Genomic DNA, 20,840 nt, shown 5'->3' with positions numbered 1-20,840 from the left:
CTTCCAACTGAGCAAGAAAGGAGGTCCAAATCTAATTTCAACAGTGCCTTGTTGGAGACAGTCACTATTTACTTGAAGAATGACTCATAGTTCTGCAGCCATAAAATTCCACAGATGGCATCTTTTTGGTGTTCTGGTCACTCTGAAACAGCAGACCAGGTCGTTGTACCATTGCTCTGAAAATTCTTACAAGTGATTTTGGTACCCCTTGCCATCGCTGCTTTCTTGAAGTCCAAATAATATGTACTGGAATCAAAAGCTTCTTGTCCTTAGGTCACAAAAAATAACCTAAGGAAAAAACCCTCACAGTTATCATCAGAGAAATTATACCCCGGGGGCTGAAGCTAGTCACATTCTTTGTTGTTTCCTACTCCAACAGAACCAACTCAACAATCCCTTTTTTGTCATCTATTTCTCAGTAATGGAATTTTACTGAAGAATGGTAATCTAGGCTCCAGGTTTTCCATAAATGCAAGCTGTAGAATGCACCAGTTCCTAACTGACTACTGAACGAAAAAGCCAGGGTATTAGAAAGTTTTGGTAATTATATCTCTCCTTTCATCTTTTATGCTACAAATTAACACTTCCTGTTTCATCACTGGCTATAGGTCTATGCACTGGAACATTTTGTTTCCTGGATGAGGTCATGTCCTAGAGATCCATCCATAAACTCTGAGAATAGCAATCCTCATGAGAATGCTTATAAGAGATAAGAGAGAAACAAACCACTAGGAAAAAAAAAAAAAAAAAAACCTGGAAAAGCAAGCCATCAGAAAAAGATTCAGGTCCCTAAGAACTCAGTCAAATTAAGAGCAAATACTCCATGTAACTGAAAAATAGGGAAGAACAAGCCTGGGGTCAAAGACCTGCCTCTTCCTCTAGAATCAGCAGTAGAGATGATTTTTTACCAGCTCAGAACCAGCTGATGCTCAGGGATTTTACAACCCAAGTAGAAACCCAATCCAACCCTGTTACAACAAGGAGATCCATCCATTCTAGCACCAAGACAGGAGTCTTGAACACATGAAACAGCTGAGATTTTTTTTTTTTTAACAAAATACAAGCTCATTAAAGCTATATATTCTTCACTGAAGCAACAAGCACTGAAAGAGAGAGCTATCTGTCCCTTTACCAAAATTTCCCTAAGTCTAAAGAGAGTGGCCAAATTTCCCAACTAACACAAAGACCTCTCAGTCCTGAGGACAATACCCTTTTTACAAGGCATAATCCATTATGCTTTTCCATGTATGATCAGGATTGGACTGGTCACATCAATTTGCGGTGCCTTAGAGCGTTTGACTGATACATGCCATGCCCTTTGTTTGTTGTTTAGTCTGTAAGTCCTGTCCCACTCTTCTGCGACCCCATGGACTGTAGCCCACCAGGCTCCCCTGTCCATGGGATTTTCCAGGCAAGAATACTGGAGTGGGTTGCCATTTCCTTCTCCAGGTCCCATACCATACCTAACGATAATACACATTTTGGCTTCCTTATGTCTAGTGTCTCTGAGGAGACACAGGCTTTGTGGCACTGTTTCCCACATTTAAAGATACTCTAAATGTCATTCATAATTGGTTGCAGCAAATCAAAACGTTCTCCACTACCACTGATTCTTATGTAATTTCTATAATTACTGAGGCTTATGTTGACAAACTCAGTCCGGTGGCGGTCCTCACTTTTTTAGCACCATCTCTGGGTTGCATGTGTGGTAGGTTCAAACAAAGTACTTGAGAAGGCCTTTGAGAGCAAATGATGGGTGTGGCGTGATCCTAGCAGAAACCCTGATGTCTGCTCTTTCTCGTTTGATTGTTTGCAAGCTGGCTGCCTTAACCCATGATCCGGGTTTTCCTGTTCTTTGTGGAACAAACTACAGGTGCTTTGAGCTCTCCATGGTGCTAGCCCCTGACGGGGACACTCCAGGCTCTTCTTGCTGCTCTCCGTGGTCCTGCTCCCCATCCAAATTCCTAATCTCTTTATTTTCCACAGTGCAGCCCTCAAAACAGGGATGGGATTTCCCTCCTCCTACCACAAACACACACATGATCTTGGCTATGATTCCTGACTGGCTCTACCAGCAAGAGGGGAACCAGACCAGATCTGGAGAGTGTCCATAACCACCTAATCACCTGTAAGAAGGGGACAGAAAAAACAAATAATTCTGAGGTGGAAAAGTGTTGTTTGCAATATTCAGGAGATGAGGGCCTACAGTCACCTCAAATGGCCTCAAAAGAACCAGATGTTTGGCCATACATGGACTCATAGCTTTAAAACAGAACTACAAACAGTCGTGGCTTAGATTGAGACAGCACTGCTCATGTACAGTTACCACATATACACCATACATGTAGAATGCAAAATGCGTCCTACTCGGTTTATGAGCACGCACCTCTTAACACCACTCTGAGCCTGACAACCAACTCAAACTGTCCTGTCATGATACTCATTGTCCCTTTCCCCTTGGCCTTAGCAGTAAACATAAAGACAATATCTAGGTTGGCTCCTCAGAATAGATAATAGAAGAATGCAATACGGGAGAGGCATAGAAAATAAATACCAAATCCATGACTCATGTTCCTCATCATTATAACCATCTCGGATAGACTAAATGGCCTTAATGTAACCATCTTATCCCAGAGTCCAAGTCCTTGGCCATATCTCAGAAGATGCATCTTTAAACTGGACTCTGCTACTCTTTTGGGTGATCTGCCAATAAGCTGATGACGTCAAGTGCAGCAAGGAGCCAAGAATGCTCAGCCCCTGCCAGTCTGAGACTAGACAGCCTGTTCCTCCCATCACATCAGAGCTATACAAGCTTCTCTTCCCCTCAATGATGATTCCCCCCGTCAATTTTGCATAATAGTTCATATAATAGTTAACACTTATGAATGACCTATACAGAGTGAAGCTGGAGAGACAGGTTCCCAGAATTAATTTCCAGTACCCCCCTTCCATTTCCTTATTTGAAACAAGGAGAAATTTCATTCCTCAAGGACAGGTAATGGAAGTGATTTATCTCCATGAGTGAGCTTTCAAGAAGACAGAATTAGGGTTATGGTAACAGCTGGAGTATCTCGCATCTACTCATCTCCCTGAGCCCCCTGTTCTCATAAAGAGCAGACATGTTTCTGAAAGGATTCTGATGCAGAGATTCCAGCTTTTTTTCAATATGTGTATCATTCTGTGTGAGCGCTTAACTCTGGGGTTCTTTAACCCTCTCATCTCTCTCCATCTTTCACCCAGAGGTCTCCAGGAGAATGGTAAGAAAGCTAAATAACATAAAGAACTAAAATGTTATTTTCTCTCAGGACTCATTTTTCCTTACCCCAGCTAGACCTACACTAATTGTGTATTGATTGCTAATTATAAGCACCTTTGGCTCATTTACTTCCAGTTCAGGGTCAAAAAAGGTCAGACGTATCACCTCGCCCTAGGGGGGAAAAAAAGAAATGAAGGCTGGTATCGCAGCCATTCATCTCTAAGCTAACCCTTACTTAGCCCTCTACTTCCTTCACACAGCTGCAGATATCAGCAAGGTAGAATGGAAAACTAGTCCTTCCAACACCAGGTTTTACTGGGAATATGCAGATCCTTGCTTCTTGCCTTCATTTGTTCTTCTGGGATCTAGCTCTTTACTTCCAATTTGGATTCTAGAATTCCAGCCAACGCCTCAGAATGAAAAAGCTTCAGAAGGTGAACTGGTTTATTGAGTCCCTAACTTAAATACCCAACCCTCCTTGGAAACCCAGCAAGAGTCTAACAAATACCTAGATGACAGGTTACTTGAGACTTAGCCTAGCCTAGGTCAGTCTTTGAAGAGCAAAGTTTTTTCATTATCATAAAATGAGAGGACTGTTTTACCATCTGCTCCTAATCATTTGTCCCTCAGCAAATGGAAACAAAGCAGTGAGACAACTGGACTCACTTGTTCTTACTAGTTCTTATTCTAGTTCTTAAGGATGAAATATTTCCAAACACATATTATCTATTTCCTCCACTCATCTCATCCTAGAATCTCAAACAAATATAAAAACCACCGTCACTAGCGCATGGGCCTCACACATTCTCATTTATCCTCAACTGCTGCTTCATGCCAACTCTCTTCTGGTTTCCAAGCCCTGGAGTCCAGTGTCAATGACAGATGGACTGAGCTCAGCCCTGGGGAGAAGAGGATTCTGGCCCTCTCCTGGGGAGTCTGAGCAGGATTCTGAATTCTGCTTTGAGGAGAATCTCTGAGTTTAAACCATATGGTTTGCTGGATGGACGTAAGGGGTTCTGATTAATAACGGGCTTGTGAAAAGGGCTCTGTATCTGGGTCATAAGAAAAGCTGTGCTTATGACAGAAAAAAAAAAAGGAAAACAGAGATACAAAGAGTGAAAACTAGTCATTGTGTGTGTGTTGAGGGACACGTGCTGAAGGGGAAAAAGAGAGTAACCAGGTTGAAATATATATGCATCGGAATATACATGCATCTTGGGGAACAGAATCGAATGTACATCCACATTAAAGATGAGACACTCGATAGTTTAAGGAGAGGAGGAGAACTTTGGGATGGCAGAATTAATGGCCATTTCAGGGACTGTGACATCTGTGGGCTTGGAGGAATGTATCTGTCTCACAAAAGAGCTAAATTCCCAGGAAGGCACAAAATAAGGCTAATTGAATAATGTGCCACTTGCTGCAAAATACATTTTTAGGTGAGAAAAGTGAAGGGAAGAGACTAAATCTCAGCTGGGATTGGCAGAAGAGGGGGACCAAGAGCAGTGTGGGTGTGCAGAGCAGAGCAGTTTTCTCTCCATGTGATGCTCCTAATCACTGCCCTGAACCTGTCATCCACACCCTGATTCTGATCACCCAGTGAACGGAAACAGTAAAAACAAGTCAGTAAAATGAGAGCCGGCAGAGAGCCAGAATGCTCTCTTGCCTGACTTCTAACAAATTAAAACTTTTTCACAGCATTGTTATCCCACCACACCAAGCCATCAGCCTAAACTATCTACAGTGTGACATTAAGAGCAAAGGAGAATAAGATACAGCTTGTTGAGAAGGGAACTCATTCATCTGTTCAAACGGGTTTTGTGGCTCTGGACAATTAGGAGCCAGGCTTTGGCACCTGGATGAATATTCCTTAGGGATCTGTTCTTTACTTCTCCCCAATGTTCCTGGGCTTTCCTGCCCATTCCCAGTTCCTATTTTCTCATGGCTAAACATATTTTCCCAGAGAAGGCAATGGCACCCCACTCCAGTACTCTTGCCTGGAAAATCCCATGGATGGAGGAGCCTGGTAGGCTGCAGTCCATGGGGTCGCTAAGAGTCGGACACGACTGAGCGACTTCACTTTCACTTTTCACTTTCATGCATTGGAGAAGGACATGGCAACCCACTCCAGTGTTCTTGCCTGGAGAATCCCGGGGACGGGGGAGCCTGGTGAGCTGCCGTCTATGGGGTCGTACAGAGTCGGGCACGACTGAAGTGACTTAGCAGCAGCAGCAGCAAACATATTTTCCAACAAGTTAAACTTAATTATGCTTTCATTTACTCCACACTGACTCTGTTATGTTTCCTTTCCTAAGTACTTTCCTAAGATGGGGCGATTTTTCCCCAATTCTATTACAAATGTGTGAGAGCAATTACATACACTTAGAGAAAGGGTATAAAGTGCCTGCACTTGGCTCAAGGGACATCTAAGAGTTCAAAATCTGGCCTTCTGACTCTGTTGCGTTAGAACACAGACCCAGGTCATATCTGTCCTGCTTTCTGAGGATGTGAACATGGTGAGAAGGGAATGAGGAAATGGGGGTGAAAGGATGCTTCTAAAATGGTTGAAGGCTGTCATCAACTGGAGTGATTGCATGCCTGACCTTAGGGGCTTGCTTGAGAAATAAATGGTGAGAGTCAACCCCCTGCACAGAACCTGTGCTCCCAGCAGCTCTTACAAAGCCATCCACTCTGCTGTGTCTCATCAACCCTACCCAGCCTCTTAGTACAGAACACTAGATGCTTGTCTGGAGCACATAGCCCAGTCCTGGAAGGCAGGAGCTAAGGCAAAGAAGGGGCTCTTTTGGGATTAGATCCCCTTCCTTTTTTGTCTCCCAACTGCAGTTCTTGCTACAACACCGTGTTGGCTCCAGAGGGGCTTGTTTGTGTTGGGGGCCAGCCCGGGGCTCCCTCCCAGTGCTAATGCACTGAGAACACTGACTCAATAGCAAATCAAAGCAACAGCTGTCCCCACCTCCTTCTCTGCCACCCACTTCCCAGTCTCTGCTCCTCAGAATCTTAACTAAGTCTCTGAGGGCCCCCCCTCAGCCTACTGCAAGCCCACTTCTGCCTCCAGATTTTTTCTGTCACTAGCTCAAGAATAGGATAAGCTCCTCTGCGGCTTTCTCCCTTCTAGTCTCTGTCTCCCACATCACAATCAGGTTAGCATCCATCAGCTCTCCACACAGATGCTAACACTCACACAGCCCACCCTCCTCATCACCCTTTTCATTCCTAAGGGCACGGAAGCGGCTTCAGCCCCATGGCCTCCTCTAAGAATCGGAATCTGCCAGGAAAATGGTGACATTTGTAGGGGGACATTATCCGCACCTTCTGCTTCCTCATTTCACCCCAGCTTCTCTAACCTGCCCAGCATTTAGCAGAGTGACTTCCCTGGAGGTCCAGAGTCCTAGGGTTCCTCACAGCAATGCAGAGGGAGATGGGAAGCAGAAGAGTGGATGTCACTGGAAGTAAAGTCACACTAAATGGTGACTTAACTTCCAAATTAGCTAGTGCACAGGACTGACAATGAGAACAGAAGACTGGGGTTATAAACCCAGCTACTACTGTCTGTGTGACCACGCTTAGAAGTTTATAAGCCTCTGTGAACCTTGGTTTTTCGTCTTTAAAACAGAAAGTGTGCACCAGACACTACTTGGGATTTTTATCAACTCTAAAAGAACCAGTACTTTGGCCACCTCATGCGAAGAGTTGACTCATTGGAAAAGACTCTGATGCTGGGAGGGATTGGGGGCAGGAGGAGAAGGCGACGACAGAGGATGAGATGGCTGGATGGCATCACCAACTCAATGGACGTGAGTTTGAGTGAACTCCGGGAGTTGGTGATGGACAGGGAGGCCTGGCGTGCTGCAATTCATGGGGTCGCAAAGAGTCAGACACGACTGAGCGACTGAACTGAACTGAACTGAACTTCAAAGAACCATAGTGAAAGTGAAAGTCACGAAGACCCATAGTGAAAGTGAAAGTCACGAAGAATCATAGTGAAAGTGAAAGTCACTCAGTTGTGTCTGACTCTTTGCATCTCCATGGACTGTAAGCTGCCAGGCTCCTCTGTCCGTGGAATTCTCCAGGCAAGAATACTGGAGTGGGTAGCCATTCCCTTCTCTAGGAGGTCTTCCCAACCCAGGCATTGAATCTAGGTCCCCCGCATTGCAGGTGGATTCTTTACCATCTAAGCCACTAGGGAAACCTAAGAATCATAGACGGGAAAATATTTTGGGAAGAATGAGGTGCAAGAAAAGAAGGTGAGGAATTACTGAACTTTGGTAGTGGAGTCAAAAAAGACATCAGTTACATTCTCCTCTGGAAGACTCAAAACTATCTTGGGAATAACCACTTCTGGCCAGTAGGGGTCAGTAGAAAATGACCAGAACATGCAAATTGATTGCAGGGCTTTAGCAAACAGACATAGTTACTCATGGCATCTTAAAACGTGGGTTTTTTAAAAAAAAAAACACTTGGATATGGGAAAACATTTGGGATAACTGTTTTTTGTTTGTTTGTTTTTTAGTGAAGAGGGTTAACAACACAAAATGCTTTTTGTTTTAACCTCAACCTCACGCCCTCTGCAGGCAAGCTAGTCAACTAGCCAACTACCCTAAAGATCCCCTCCTCCTCATTCAGCCTGGAAAAGCTAAGTGCCACACCATTTCAAGACCAGGAAACAAAAGCCTTTCATTTCTAATAACTGCTTAGGATGCAGCCAAAAGGTGTCTGCCAGGCTACAATAATAAGCCTGTTTGAGCCCAGAGTCGTCCCTTCCAAAGCTAAGTCTCTTGGATCACCTAACAGAATAAGACCCCTCGTTCTGTAAAGATCCCTTGTTCTCTTGGCTACACTTTACCAAGCTATGGTGGCTCATCAGCATGTTAGAGACTCCTTACAGCGAAGGTGCTCTTCCCCACCCTATTCACCATCCAGTTTGACTTATATCCTGTACGGCCCCTGCCCCAGGGAGAGTAAAGCCACTCCCAAAGAGTAGTGACTTCTTTGGGCCAAGAGGCTGTTGGGAGCCAGAGAGAAAGTAGATAAACAAGACTCCAGGAGGGAAAGCCAGACAACAATAGAAATAATGGAGAGAGGGAGGGAACACTGAGAAGCTAAGGTCTCAGCAGCCCAGCCAGAGAGAGGGTGGCGGGGGCAGTGAGCCGGAGAGGAGGCTGATCAGGAGGCAGGCAGCTGAAGCGTGACTGAGCTCTGAGGCTCTGAAGTGGATGTGAGCTGGAGCATACCTGAGCTGAGTGAGGAGATCCATTAGGGGATCATGTTGCCTGTGAGGGGACAGGAGCCTGCCCTGAGGAGCCACAGGAAGGGAAGGAAGTACACCTGAAAAAACAGACAAGCCATGATGACAAAATAACTCTTACCTCTATGGCCCCAGCTTTCTTTCATCTGACTGCTCTGTAATATTGGGAATAGAAGCGAACTGGGGACTTGGGGAAGACAAAGTTAAAAAGGAATGTAGAGCAGGAAGTGAGAGAGAACATTTTGACACTCATGCCCTCAAAGTCTTCGACTAGGAAATTACACAGTGACTTCTGCAGAAGTAATGGAATTCCTGGCAACCCAAGAGCAAGCATGAGAAATGAAGTTTAGAGTTCTTTGTGATCAGGATATTATGCTCTAAAGCTACGCAGGTCAAAGTAACTCCCTTCCCAAATCTTGGAGTTATGGATAAAATCGGGCCTCAGATGAGATTGGTCCACTTTCTTCCAAATGCAGAAGCAGACATTCACTATTAAAGAAAAATATGGCTCTGGGCATAAGGAAAGGATGCAGGCACTGAGTTCTAGTTCTGACCTTGTCATGGCCACTCCTTTCAGTGTGACAGAAATATATGTAAGAATCCACTACATAGCTAGGGTCAGGGAAGAATCAAGAGTGAGATCACCTGGCCGGGGAGCCCAGCAATGGGGGTGGGGAAATCCTAAAAGTGGGTCCCTTCAGCATTCTGGGCCACAGCCCCCAGGGTGTTTTTCCCTTGGAGATAACACTCCTCCACCCACCTGCCATGGTAGTCGTGAGGAATAACAAGTAGGCTGGGATGAAGAATATTTTTAACTCTGGAGTTAGAGAAATGCTGAATCATCACCATCACCATCACCATCACCATTAACTCCTACTCAAGAAGCTGGCGTTCTCTATAATCTGGGAAGTGGAGCTCTGGACCCAAGCACGCAAGGCCAGCAGTGGTTATGCAGGGGAGCTCTGTTCCCTTGTCCCACTGTCCCAAATGTGCACCTGTGACTTTATATATGGCCCTAAGACCCATGCAGTGTGGATTCCCAAAACAGACAGGGCAGGGAAAATACATCAACCAAGCAATAAACTTTAAGCACATAAACTTCCCTACTATCATCACCTAAATTGGAAACATAATACATTTTTATTCATTTCAGTTACTCATGTATTTATTCAATAAATATTTATTGAGTACTTACTATGTGTAAGGCCCTGTACTATGGGTGAAAGACAAAATCACAGGTGTCAATGCATGCTTTAAAAGGCACATTAGTAAGTCTCCAGTTCCCACCTCTGCTCCTCTTAATATGAACAGTCATTCAGAAGGAATCAGAGTGAAAGGGCTACTTTGTCCTTTAAAATGCTGGGAGTCCTGAAGATACTGGATCTCATGGGTAAATAGGGCAAGCATTAAGAAAAGACCCAGACAACTGAGAGCAAACCAGAAGGCAATCTTAGTTCATAGCCTAGAGCCAGAGTGCTACGAAAATGTGAGGGGATTCTGTTTTAACCAGACACATCTATTGCTTGCTTAACTAAAGAATCATCCCAGCTCCTTGAGGTGAGCCCCCAAAGGTATGGATGAAGATGCACTAAGGAATCCAATTGAAAATATAACTCAGTGGGTATAAATCATACCAACACCACAAGCTCCCACTTCCAACTTGCCACACTGTTAATTTTTATCGTATTGCAGGTGACTGTTGTGAATATTGTTTAGGTGAACAAACCTTGGCTAGCAATGCAGGAAGGAATCTTTCCAACTATACCTTCTGCCCCCCACCACACACACAAAGCACATGCTTCTACAAAGGGAGGCAGTGTAGTGAAGATATGCAAAAAAATGTCTGAGCTTTGTGGTCAGAGATATCTACGTTTAAAGGCTGCCCTATCTCAGTACTTATTGGATCTATCATATGGAAAAGTTACTTAAATTTTCTGAGTCTTAGTTAACTCATCCTTAACATAATGCATACTGCTGCTGCTGCTGCTAAGTTGCTTCAGTCGTGTCTGACTCTGTGTGACCCCAGAGACGGCAGCCCACCAGGCTCCCCCATTCCTGGGATTCTCCAGGCAAGAACACTAGAGTGGGTTGCCATTTCCTTCTCCAATGCAGGAAAGTGAAAAGTGAAAAGTGAAAGTGAAGTCGCTGAGTCTTGTCCGACTCTTAGCGACCCCACGGACTGCGGCCCACCAGGCTCCTCCATCCATGGGAGTTTTCCAGGCAAGAGTGCTGGAGTGGGGTGCCATTGCCTTCTCCAATAATGCATACTAATATCTATTAAAGGGTTATTCAGGCTTCTCTGGTGGCTCAGGCAGTAAAGAATCTGCCTGCAAAGTGGGAGACCTGGGTTTGATCCCTGGGTCAGGAAGATCCCCTAGAGGAGGAAATGTCAACCCACTCCAGTATTCTTGCCTGGAAAATACCATGGACAGAGGAGCCTGGCAGGCTACAATCCATGGGGTCCCAAAGAGTTGGGCACGACTGAGTGACTAACACATACACACAGGTTATTTTGGAATCATGAAAACAGAGCACTTGGCTTGGATCATGACACATAGAAGGTAATCAATAAATAGAGATCCCACCCCACCCCATCCCCCCGCCACCTTGTAACCTTCTAGAGCTTCAGCCTCTGGAATATCTACTGTCTTCCTTGGTTCATTTCTTCCTAGCCTGTTTGATTTGCTCTTTCCTCTTCACAGGCATATGTTGAGCCTAGTTACCCCAACTGAAGATGTTCAGCATCTTTGATTCATTTATTAAGGAAATATTTATTAAGCACCTTCTAAGTGCAATATGCTGTAATAGGGCTGGTACCAAATATAGACATGAATCAGATAGCAACACTACCTGCAGAATTATTATAATTTAGGAGGGAAGCCAAACTTTTAGCTCAAAGTAAAGATTGATGCGTAATTTAAGAAAAGCAGATAAAATGTTGTAACAACAACAACAACAGAATCAGAAATGATTTCCACCTGAGGCAATCAAGGAAGCCTTCTTGAAGGAAGTGCCACAAACAAATAGGCTTCTAAGGATGGTTAGAGCTTAGGTGTGTGCAGATGGGTGAAGGGCATTATCAACAGAGTGACTGTGGGAAAGTGAACTTTGCTGTAAAGCAAAGGGTTTACAGAAAGAATTCCAAATAGCATCATATGTCTAGGATACGGGCTGAGTGAAGTAAAGAAAAGACAAAGCTGAAAGGCATATTGGCATCAGACCGCAGGATCTTGTAAGCTAGGCTAACAAATCTGGATGTTATGTGCAGACGATGGGAAGTCAGCGAAGGGGTCTAAGCAGGGAAACAACATGACCTATATGACTGGAGCTCTCTCTATCAGTTTTTCTAGGTGAGTAACCTGGGCCTCCCCTTTCTAATGGGCTTATGGTCTCAAAGTATACATTTCCTTCCAGTGACCCTGCCTGAAGAGAACTGTCACTATTTCCACTTCAAAGTGCATGCCACCTTTTCAGAGCACTCTCTTAAGTTCTTTCCAGACTGAACCCATTGAGGGAATTTATGCTGATGTCATAAACGATTGGCAAGATCTAAATCCAAAGAACAAGGCTTTCACAATCCAGGTTATAATTTCTGCCACTTATCCATGTTTCTATGAATAACATTATATAATCACTCATCTGCTCCCAGGAGAGTGGCTATTCAGAATTTATCATTACAGGTGTACAGTTTTATAAAAACAGCAAGAAAACTTTCAGGCATATTAACAGACAATTCTCAAGAGGAGACAGGAGATCATAAGTACTTTGGAGAATTAAAGGGGAAAATATCACCCCTCACAGGAAAAAAAAAAGAGCTATTTCTTAATCAGTTTCTTAAAGCATAGCAAACCAGACTGAGTTCCTTATAAACCTACAGAGACAATATATCAAGCATATCCCCAACACGCCATTTATTAGAGATTATTTGTTTAGTTATCAGACCCCTCAACTAAACAATTCAGTCTGGTTTGAATGACCAACATCATCATTTCACTTATTCATCCTATGCAGAAAAAAAAAAAAAAAAAATGCCAGCAAAATGCAGGAGGAGGGACGGGATGAATGTAATGTAAGCAAGGAAAAAAGCAACGGAGGAGAAGGCCGAAAACAGCACAAATGAAATAAGGAGCAATAGAATGAAGACTAAATCCATGCTGTTTGGACAGAAGACATGCTCTGCCTGAGTGAGAATGGACATAGCAGAGTGCCAATTGTGACTGAATGAATTACTAGAGGCAATTAAATGTACTGAGGGCCCACGATAGGCTAAGTACTGAAGACACAAAGATGAAAAAGGGAAGGCTCTTGCCCTCTTTACCAACTCAAAGTTTAGATAAGGAGGCTGATAACTAAAGAAAATTGCAATACAGTGGGCTGAAATGTTGTAAGAAAGAGAAGCTGCTGAAAAAGCTTTAAGAGCACCAACCAGCAGGAGAAAGAGGATCCTTGAAAGGGGCCTTATTTGTGTGCCTTTAGGTAGGTCACTGAGCCTCTTCAGACCTCTAGAAAGAGACCCTATCTGGCGGCCTCTCTCTCAAGGTTGTTTTGACATGAATTCATGGTTGGAAGTCCACTCTGAAAACTGAAAGCCTTTATGCCAACGTAAGAGAAGGCTATTTTCTCCATTGCAAAGGTCTGTTTAGTGCTTACTTTGTATACTGGGTACCAATACTGTGGGGTTGAGCACTGACCCCTCTCTGGCTTTCCTTGTCCCTCCACCATGCCAAGCTTTAGCACAACCAATCTGGGTTCCCACTGAAGGACCCACAAACAGACTACTTGGAAAATACCATGAAACACTCACCAACTTCCAGTTGCCTCCATGCTTGAGGTCCACAGAAGATAGCAGGGTGAGAGCCTGGACCCCAGGGTGAGTCTCTGAGCACCCTCGGCGACCTCATCCTGGCCGCCTTTTTTTCTCCCATCCTCGTCTTTTCTGCCTCTCCTTGTCAGCACTTTCCTTGTCCCCTCTCCTGTCGACTTCTACCTGCTACAGATACATTTTTCTCTGCTGTACCCCTCTCCCCATTTGGGCATCAGTGCTTCTCCTGTTCCGGAGTAGAGTCAAGTCTCCAAACTCCTGCAGGATGTCTGAGAAAGACTGAAGAGCAACGGCGTCTCCGAAGCTGTCTTTAGAGCCCTCTCCGGAGACTAGGACTCCTTCTAACACCCTCTCCCTTCCCCCATCTGTCTCCCTTCTCCCCTCCCCCACGCCCTCCTGTCCCTCACCCTTCTTTCCCTTTGATTCGGCAGATCTCTCCCTCGTTCCCTTTCTTCTCGTGGACCCTAAGCCCATTTCCCACTTATCTTTTTGGCCTGCCACCCATGCCACCCCGTACCCTCCCCACCCCACCCCCACCCATCTTCCTTGGTCCCACCACCCTCTTCTCGTCCTTTCCTCTCCCAACCCCCACCTCCGCTGGCTCCGGAGCCGGCGCGAGGAGGTGACGATTGGCGAAGTTCTGCCGGGACTCCGGCCCCGGGACAAGGAGCAGCTCCGGACTCTGCTCAGCAGCCGATGACGTCACGGAGTTTTGCGTACGTGATTGGCTACTTCCGACGGGCGCTCCTGGAAAGATTCTGCGAATTGATTTCTTTGTCCCTCTGCCTCTCAGGTTGAGTTGGGGGAATAGGCCATGGACACTGTACACTACTTCACAAAAGGGTTTAGGAAGAGAGCCGTGACTCAGGCCTTGGGCGTGTGTTGTGCCAGATAAGGGAGCAGAGTCAGTGATATAAAGTGGTGGGTGGGACTGAGGGCGGAGGAGGAAAACTTGAGAATCTAAACTCTGGATAGAAGGTAACAATCTGGGAAGGCGTGGGGCAACTTGCAGCCCCAACTGTGGTCTCTTGTCTTCAGTGCTGAGGGTTTTACCTTGAAACAGAGCTTGGGCTTTGGAAGCAGGCATTTAATTCCTAGTCTTTGTTCTTCTGTTTGTAGGACCTTGGGCAAGTCACGTCATTCTGTCTCCTCTCTGTGAGGTAGAAATGATAATACCAATATGCTTATTTAACTCGTTTATTTAAAGGATTAAATGGAATTTTCTAATTATTAAACCTGTCATTGTTTTAGTAGAGAATATGGTGTAGCAGAAAGAATCCTGGATCAGAAATGAAGAGTCTTTGTTATCTTTCATGTTTCTGTATGACCTTCACCAACTCACTTTTAACCCTTGTGGGCCTCATTGTCCTCTTCTGTGAACTGGGAGAACTGGACCCGACGATCTCTAAGCTCACTGTTGGTTCTAACATTATATAATTGACTGCTAAAGCTTAGCATCCTCCTTAATTCACCCTTTCAAACAAGGACTTCACTTCCTTTTTCAAGACTCTAGTTAATCTCTCCCCTTTGTGAGAAGACCACCTTCTCTTAGGTACCCTGGTGAACGTGCTTTTCATCGGGGCCAGTCCTCTCCCCCATCCCCAGCAACGAAAGTACAGATCTCAAACTATAGCAGCTTACATGTAGGGCTCATCCTTGATGGAGACTCTCTCCCCAGGCTACTGGCAAGAGCAGAATTTGGAGCTGGGAACTCTGGCTCCACTCGACGAGGCCATCAGCTCCACAGTCTGGAGCAGCCCTGACATGCTGGCCAGTCAAGGTGAGAATCCAGGCCCCCTCATCTCAATGTCCCTCAGTTCCCTCAGCCATTCTCAAATCATCTCTCACTCATGTTGCTTCCACCCCTTGTGCTCACTCCCCTCATTACCACACAACTCTTCCTCCTCTCCATCTGACATTTTAGTACTTAGTTCTACACCACCAACTTCTCTGGCACCTACTCCTCCTTCCCTCACTCCAGTACAGAGACCTCTGTTTCCCCTACACCTTTTTCCAAAAATCAAATGATTCTGGGAGGAGTGTATTATGCAGAATGAAGAGGTTCTGGAAGGACACGATTGAGGTAGACTTCTTCAAAAGGAAAGGGACAATGGGATTACTAGTCAAAAATCACTATATGGTGAGCACTAAATGAAAGACTTCCCAACCCTTCCATTGAAATATTTAAGGAATATGTCACTTCCACATTTATTCAGCCCACTCAGTCTCTGGCTCGCTAATATCAGAGTTGTAGTTTTAGTTCTCAAGTTAGGCGATTACCCGAGGAGCATTCCAGAGAAAAGAGCACTGCCTTGCGAGTCAGGAGGATTCTAGTCCTAACTGGAACCATCGATCAGTGGCATGATCTGAAGCAATCACTCCATCTACATTGCCTCATTGTCTCCATCTGTAAAATGAGGGAATTGGATACCATGAGCCTTAAGATCCCTGTCTGTCCTAATTTTTATGATTCTAAATGCTAAAACTGCCAGCCAGGCTTTGGGCTCCCTTCTGGAGACAGCCACCCAGAGCTGTTGGCACTTGGTGTCAATGCTGGCAGGTGCCACTTTCACTCCTCAGGGCCCCTTCTGTGCCAGGAGTGCTCATTGAATAGTCCTTGAAAATGCAACTCTGGGGACCAAGAAAGATAAGAGAAAGCAGATAAAGTAGGGATACGGTTGGTGCCATAGGGAGTGTGGGGATTTTTTTTAATTGCTCAATTAGGGAGTGTAGGAAGTATGTTTCTTTGTTTCCAAATCAGAGATGACATTGCTAGTTAAATAACTTAGCAGGATAGAAGAAATTGTGTGGATGTTTCAGAAATCAGAGCTGGAAGGTCAGAGCTATTGGGTCCTAGGAAGTCAGACCTGAAGATGAAGGAATCAGTATTGGGAGTCCGTCCATGCTGGGGGGCACATGGGACAATATTGGGTGAAGGAAGCAAGTGTTACACAGGCTGAGGGGCTCATAGCTCGAACTGATTGGAAGGCATATTTGGATTCAAAGGCCTCATCTGTATGTTATCTTATTATCTTCTTTTGTTTAACTTGACTAAGGAGAGAGGGATTAGAAACCATGTCCCTCCATCATTAAAGAGAAAGCTTTAATCCATTCTTCTTTAAAATAACATCAGGATGGTGAGTTGGGTTTGTGTGTTGATTTGGGAAGTGGCACTGATACCGAGTGGAATATGTTAAGGGAGCTGATGACTAAAGGGAAGTTATTGTTGGAGGAATTGAGAAGTCTGTGTCCAAATGTTCCTGTTTTGTTTGTTTGTTTTTTTAATCTTTTTTGTTTGTTTATTTTGCAGTTTTATCAGCTACCTCTTGTGTAAATGAATGTGTAACCCAAGGGCTGACTTGGCCTTTTCTTCACCTTTAGTTTGGGGATTATTAGTCACAATTGCTTCTCCTGTTCCTGCTCTCATATTTAGATGGTGGCAGGAAGGTAAAAGAGAATGACAGATTTGTATGTGTGTTTTCAAAGGTGAATGGTAGCACTCTATCAGAAAAGATACATGTGGAATGGTATGTGTAGATTTTGGGTGCCTTTATTCCTCTCCATGTTTGTGGCCCTGTCAGTTCATTCAGCAAATATTCAACAAGAGACTGTTTTTCTGTGCATTCAAAGCAAGAGGAAATAAGGTCTGTCCTCCCCTACCCCCACCCTCACCCCTATTCCTTCCCCCGTGATGTGTTAAAAAGAATACAGAGACGTGGGCCTTGGATGGTCATAATTAGATGAGGTGGACTTGAGCCCAGAAATGGGTGGAGGGGTCAGCACCATGTCTGGAAACTAATCCTCTTCTACTCCTGCAGACAGTCAGCCCTGGACATCTGATGAGACAGTGGTGGCTGGTGGCACCGTGGTGCTCAAGTGCCAAGTGAAAGACCATGAGGACTCATCCCTACAGTGGTCTAACCCTGCCCAGCAGACTCTCTACTTTGGGGAGAAGAGAGGTAGCGTCCTATGAGTTATCTCCCTCCCATGGGTTAAGGAACGGGGCTGCAGAGCTGAGAGGAGATGTCCCTGCAGTCCAGAGGCTGAGAAACATGAAGGGAAGCTATTTGGGGAATCAACAGGCCATGGGCTCCTCCACTGGTTCCAGAGAAACTTCATTATCATGGCTCTGACCCAGGTCATGCATGGTCCTATAGGGTCCTGCCCAAACTAAAGGGCACCCCAAAGGAGCCCGGAGAAACAGCTGATGACAGTGTTGCCCCAAGGTAGCCCACACATCCAATCTACTTTTCTGAGTATCTCTGAGGCTACTGAGCCCAAGGGCCTAGGAAAGGGACTGAATATCCTAAAGACTGCTCAAACTCAGGAGCAGTTTTGTTTTTTTTTTTCCCTGCCCCAAACCATGCTAGACCCTTTCTCAGAAAAAAAAAAAAAAAAAAAAAAAACTGGCCTGGGATTGGAAGATAAAGATGAAAAGTGCCAGTAAAAGTCTTGCTTCCAATTCTCACGATTTCCCCCAGCCCTTCGAGATAATCGGATTCAGCTGGTTAAGTCTACACCCCATGAGCTCAGCATCAGCATCAGCAACGTGGCCCTGGCTGACGAGGGCGAATACACTTGCTCCATCTTCACTATGCCCGTGAGAACTGCCAAGTCCCTCGTCACCGTGCTCGGTGAGGCTCCCAAACCCCGATGTCTCCACGGCGTGCTTCCTTGCAAACAGATCTCCCTGGGTGGGCCTCTAAAGCAGCCTAGAGCCAAGCAAGTCTCCAAGCATGTTGGAAAGTTCAGCCTGTGTTAATATTGCAATGTAATGAAATGCAAAGTGTGCTGGGTGTAATTCTCATCTTTTCTCCTTTACTTACTGTTTGCTCTGGGACAAATCTTTAACTCCCTTTGAGCCTGAATTTCCTAACTTGTAACAAAAGGATACTAGTGTCTCTTCCACTTACCTCCGAAGACTGTGTGATGTGACACAAACCTGAGAAATACGTTCAGTGTATGATTTTGATTTCCAAGACAAGCACCCTCGTTGTCTGCATGCTCTCATCTTGACCCCATGTTTCAATTTCCTTCTTTGCTTCCCTGAGCCTCACACTATGTCTGTGGCCACCCAGTTGTGCTTTAGTGCGTTGGGTCATGTATCATCTCAGGTATAGTAAATCTCCCACCACTGTATCTTTTCCCTCTGGGTGGTCTTTCCTCCTGGTCCTCAGGAAGTAGATCAAAGAGGAAGATTATTTCTCTAGCCTTCTACCCATCAGGAACCAAAATAGAACCCAGATATCCTAACCCTCTGAGAGTCCATCCCAGCAGGGAGAGCTGAGGGTGCCTCTCCTTCCTATCCTGGCCACCCCCTGTTCGTGGCAGGAATCCCACAGAAGCCTATAATCAGTGGCTACAAGTCTTCATTACGGGAAAAGGATACAACCACCTTAAGCTGTCAGTCTTCTGGGAGCAAACCTGCAGCCCAGCTCACCTGGAGAAAGGGTGACCAAGAGCTCCATGGTAAGTTCCTCCTGCCTTGGGGGCAATAGGAGGAGGTGGTGCTGGGGCAGCAGGGAGGACAGAGGGAGGGAGGGGTACATGTCTGTCTGTCTGTATGAGTGCACATAAGCCACGGTGTAGAAGAGAAGGGAATGATAGATACTCTGTGTACACTTGTGTTCAAATGTGTGTGTGTGTGTTGGGGCCTCCATCCTCCCTGTGTGTACATATCCATTTCACAACTTCCTAAGTCTGTCTAAGTCGAGATGCACCATCTGTGTGTCTACGGTGGGGCCCACACAATCCCTGCATGGTAGAGCCCACTCTGTGTCTATGTGTGTGTGTGCATGTGTCTGTTTCTGCTCTCTAGGGGAATCTACCCGAATACAGGAAGATCCCAATGGCAAAACCTTCACTGTCAGCAGCTCAGTCACCTTCCAGGTCACCCGGGAGGATGATGGCGCAGACATCGTGTGCTCTGTGAACCATGAATCTCTAAAGGGAGCTGACAGATCCACTGCTCAACGCATAGAAGTTTTATGTATGTCATGGGCTTGTGGGTGAAGAGGATCTGGTATAAGATGGGAAGTGGGGAAAAGAAAGGGCTTCCCGGGTGGCGCTGGTGGCAAAGAACCCACCTGCCAGTGCAGGAGACTTAAGAGACGTGGATTCAATCCCTGGGTTGGGAAGATCCCCTGGAGGAGGGCCTGGCAACCCTCTCCATGGGCTTTCCATGGACTGAAGAGCCTGGTGGGCTACAGTCCATAGGGTCGCACAGAGTCAGACACGACTGGAGTGACTTAGCACATATGCAAGGAAAAAAGAAAAGCGTGGGTGACTGTATATGAAGAACCAGGCACAGATAACTAAATAGGGGGAAAAAATAAGACAGATGTGCCAGTGGTAGGCCAACGGTCACTAAACTTTTTCCAGCAATGGTCAACATTTTAGGTTTTGAGGGCCATGTAGCCTCTGTCTCAACTAATTAACTCTGTTGTTGCTGCAGGAAAATAGCCATAGATCATATGTAATTAGTGAACATAGCTGTGTTCCAATAAGACTTTATTTACAGAAAGCGGTAGCTGGAGGGATTTGGCCCAATAGGTAAATTTACCATCTCCTGGGTTAGGCCAGTGTTATGCATCTAAATTGTAAATTATAGCAGTAACTGTAGCAAATCAGGAGTCAGGAGACACAGATTCTCATCTGCCCCTCCACCGCTTCCTGGCCGAGTGATGTTAGGGAACTTAACCCATTGAGCTTGGTTCTTTATTTGGTAAATGAGAAGATGGACATGGATCACAAAGGCTTCCTTCTTGGTCTAACATACCTTGAGTTCAGGAAAAGAGATGGTAGGAAAACCACTCTTTCTGGCATCATTAGTCATAGATTTTCCCCAGTATTCCCCCCATCTGCCCCAGCTCTATGATTTTAGGGATTCTGACCTGAAATGGCCACTGTCACAATCTCTCCTCCCAACCTTTCTAAGATCCGCATCCCTTTATGGAATCTGCCTTGAAAACAGGTGGGAAATTTAGCGATTTTCAAAAAGAACTTTTCGGAGTAGAAAAATCAAGGGGAAAAAAAATAAAGTACAAAGGCAGAAGATAATGAGTTACAAAATAATGCATTTCTTGTCCTAACTTTTCTAAAGACTGGGTACTTTTCTCAAAGAACTCAGACCCTTCACCTCTTTCTTATGGAAGATCCAGGCCTGACTCCAGTGCTATTTGAATCAATTGCCAGACCCATTGCTGACACTTGAACGTGAGGTTTGGGGCGGCGTCACTGTCCACTGTCCACTCTGCAGTTTCTCATCTGGAAGCAGACAGCCTGGAGCCCAGCTGCGGTGACCAGCAGTGACTGCGGGCCTGCTGACTAGCTGCGTCACTCTCACCAAAGCATTTAATCTCAGAGTGGCCCCTGTCTCCTTCAGTGAATTTTCATAAGAATAAATGAAATAGTATATAATGAAAGAACTTTGCAAACTTCAAAGGTCTATATTGCTCTAAGTTGTTCCTCTGATTATTAGTTCCGAGTGTAAAGCC

At 45.3% G+C, this 20,840-nt stretch overlaps 2 protein-coding genes across 5 annotated transcripts in view; one reads left to right on the top strand and one right to left on the bottom strand.

Annotated features, from left to right (window-relative positions):
• Positions 1–13,705, bottom strand: part of LOC129654576 (gamma-interferon-inducible protein 16-like) — a 202,387-nt gene extending 188,682 nt beyond the window's left edge. Inside the window, exons 1-2 of the mRNA XM_055583883.1 lie at positions 13,327–13,705; positions 8,509–8,602 (exon numbers count right to left, since the gene is read on the bottom strand). The gene's annotated coding sequence lies outside the window, so the exon portion shown is untranslated. The remainder of the gene's footprint in view (positions 1–8,508; positions 8,603–13,326) is intronic.
• Positions 1–20,840, top strand: part of CADM3 (cell adhesion molecule 3) — a 32,595-nt gene that overhangs the window by 3,920 nt on the left and 7,835 nt on the right. Inside the window, exons 1-6 of one of the 4 annotated variants that reach the window (XM_055583891.1) lie at positions 13,941–14,322; positions 15,023–15,124; positions 17,163–17,303; positions 17,826–17,978; positions 18,676–18,813; positions 19,163–19,333. In XM_055583891.1, coding sequence (XP_055439866.1) covers positions 15,109–15,124; positions 17,163–17,303; positions 17,826–17,978; positions 18,676–18,813; positions 19,163–19,333 — 619 coding nt within the window. In that variant the 5' untranslated portion in view covers positions 13,941–14,322; positions 15,023–15,108. Of the gene's footprint in view, positions 1–13,940; positions 14,323–14,543; positions 15,125–17,162; positions 17,304–17,825; positions 17,979–18,675; positions 18,814–19,162; positions 19,334–20,840 lie in introns of those variants that run through there. The other 3 variants (XM_055583890.1, XM_055583888.1, XM_055583889.1) reach the window with 3 other exon arrangements.

Source organism: Bubalus kerabau, chromosome 6, assembly GCF_029407905.1.
Source record: "Bubalus kerabau isolate K-KA32 ecotype Philippines breed swamp buffalo chromosome 6, PCC_UOA_SB_1v2, whole genome shotgun sequence".
Classification (NCBI taxonomy): Eukaryota; Metazoa; Chordata; class Mammalia; order Artiodactyla; family Bovidae; genus Bubalus; species Bubalus kerabau.
Note: the sequence above shows the minus strand (reverse complement) of the source record. Positions and strands in the feature narration are given on the sequence as shown.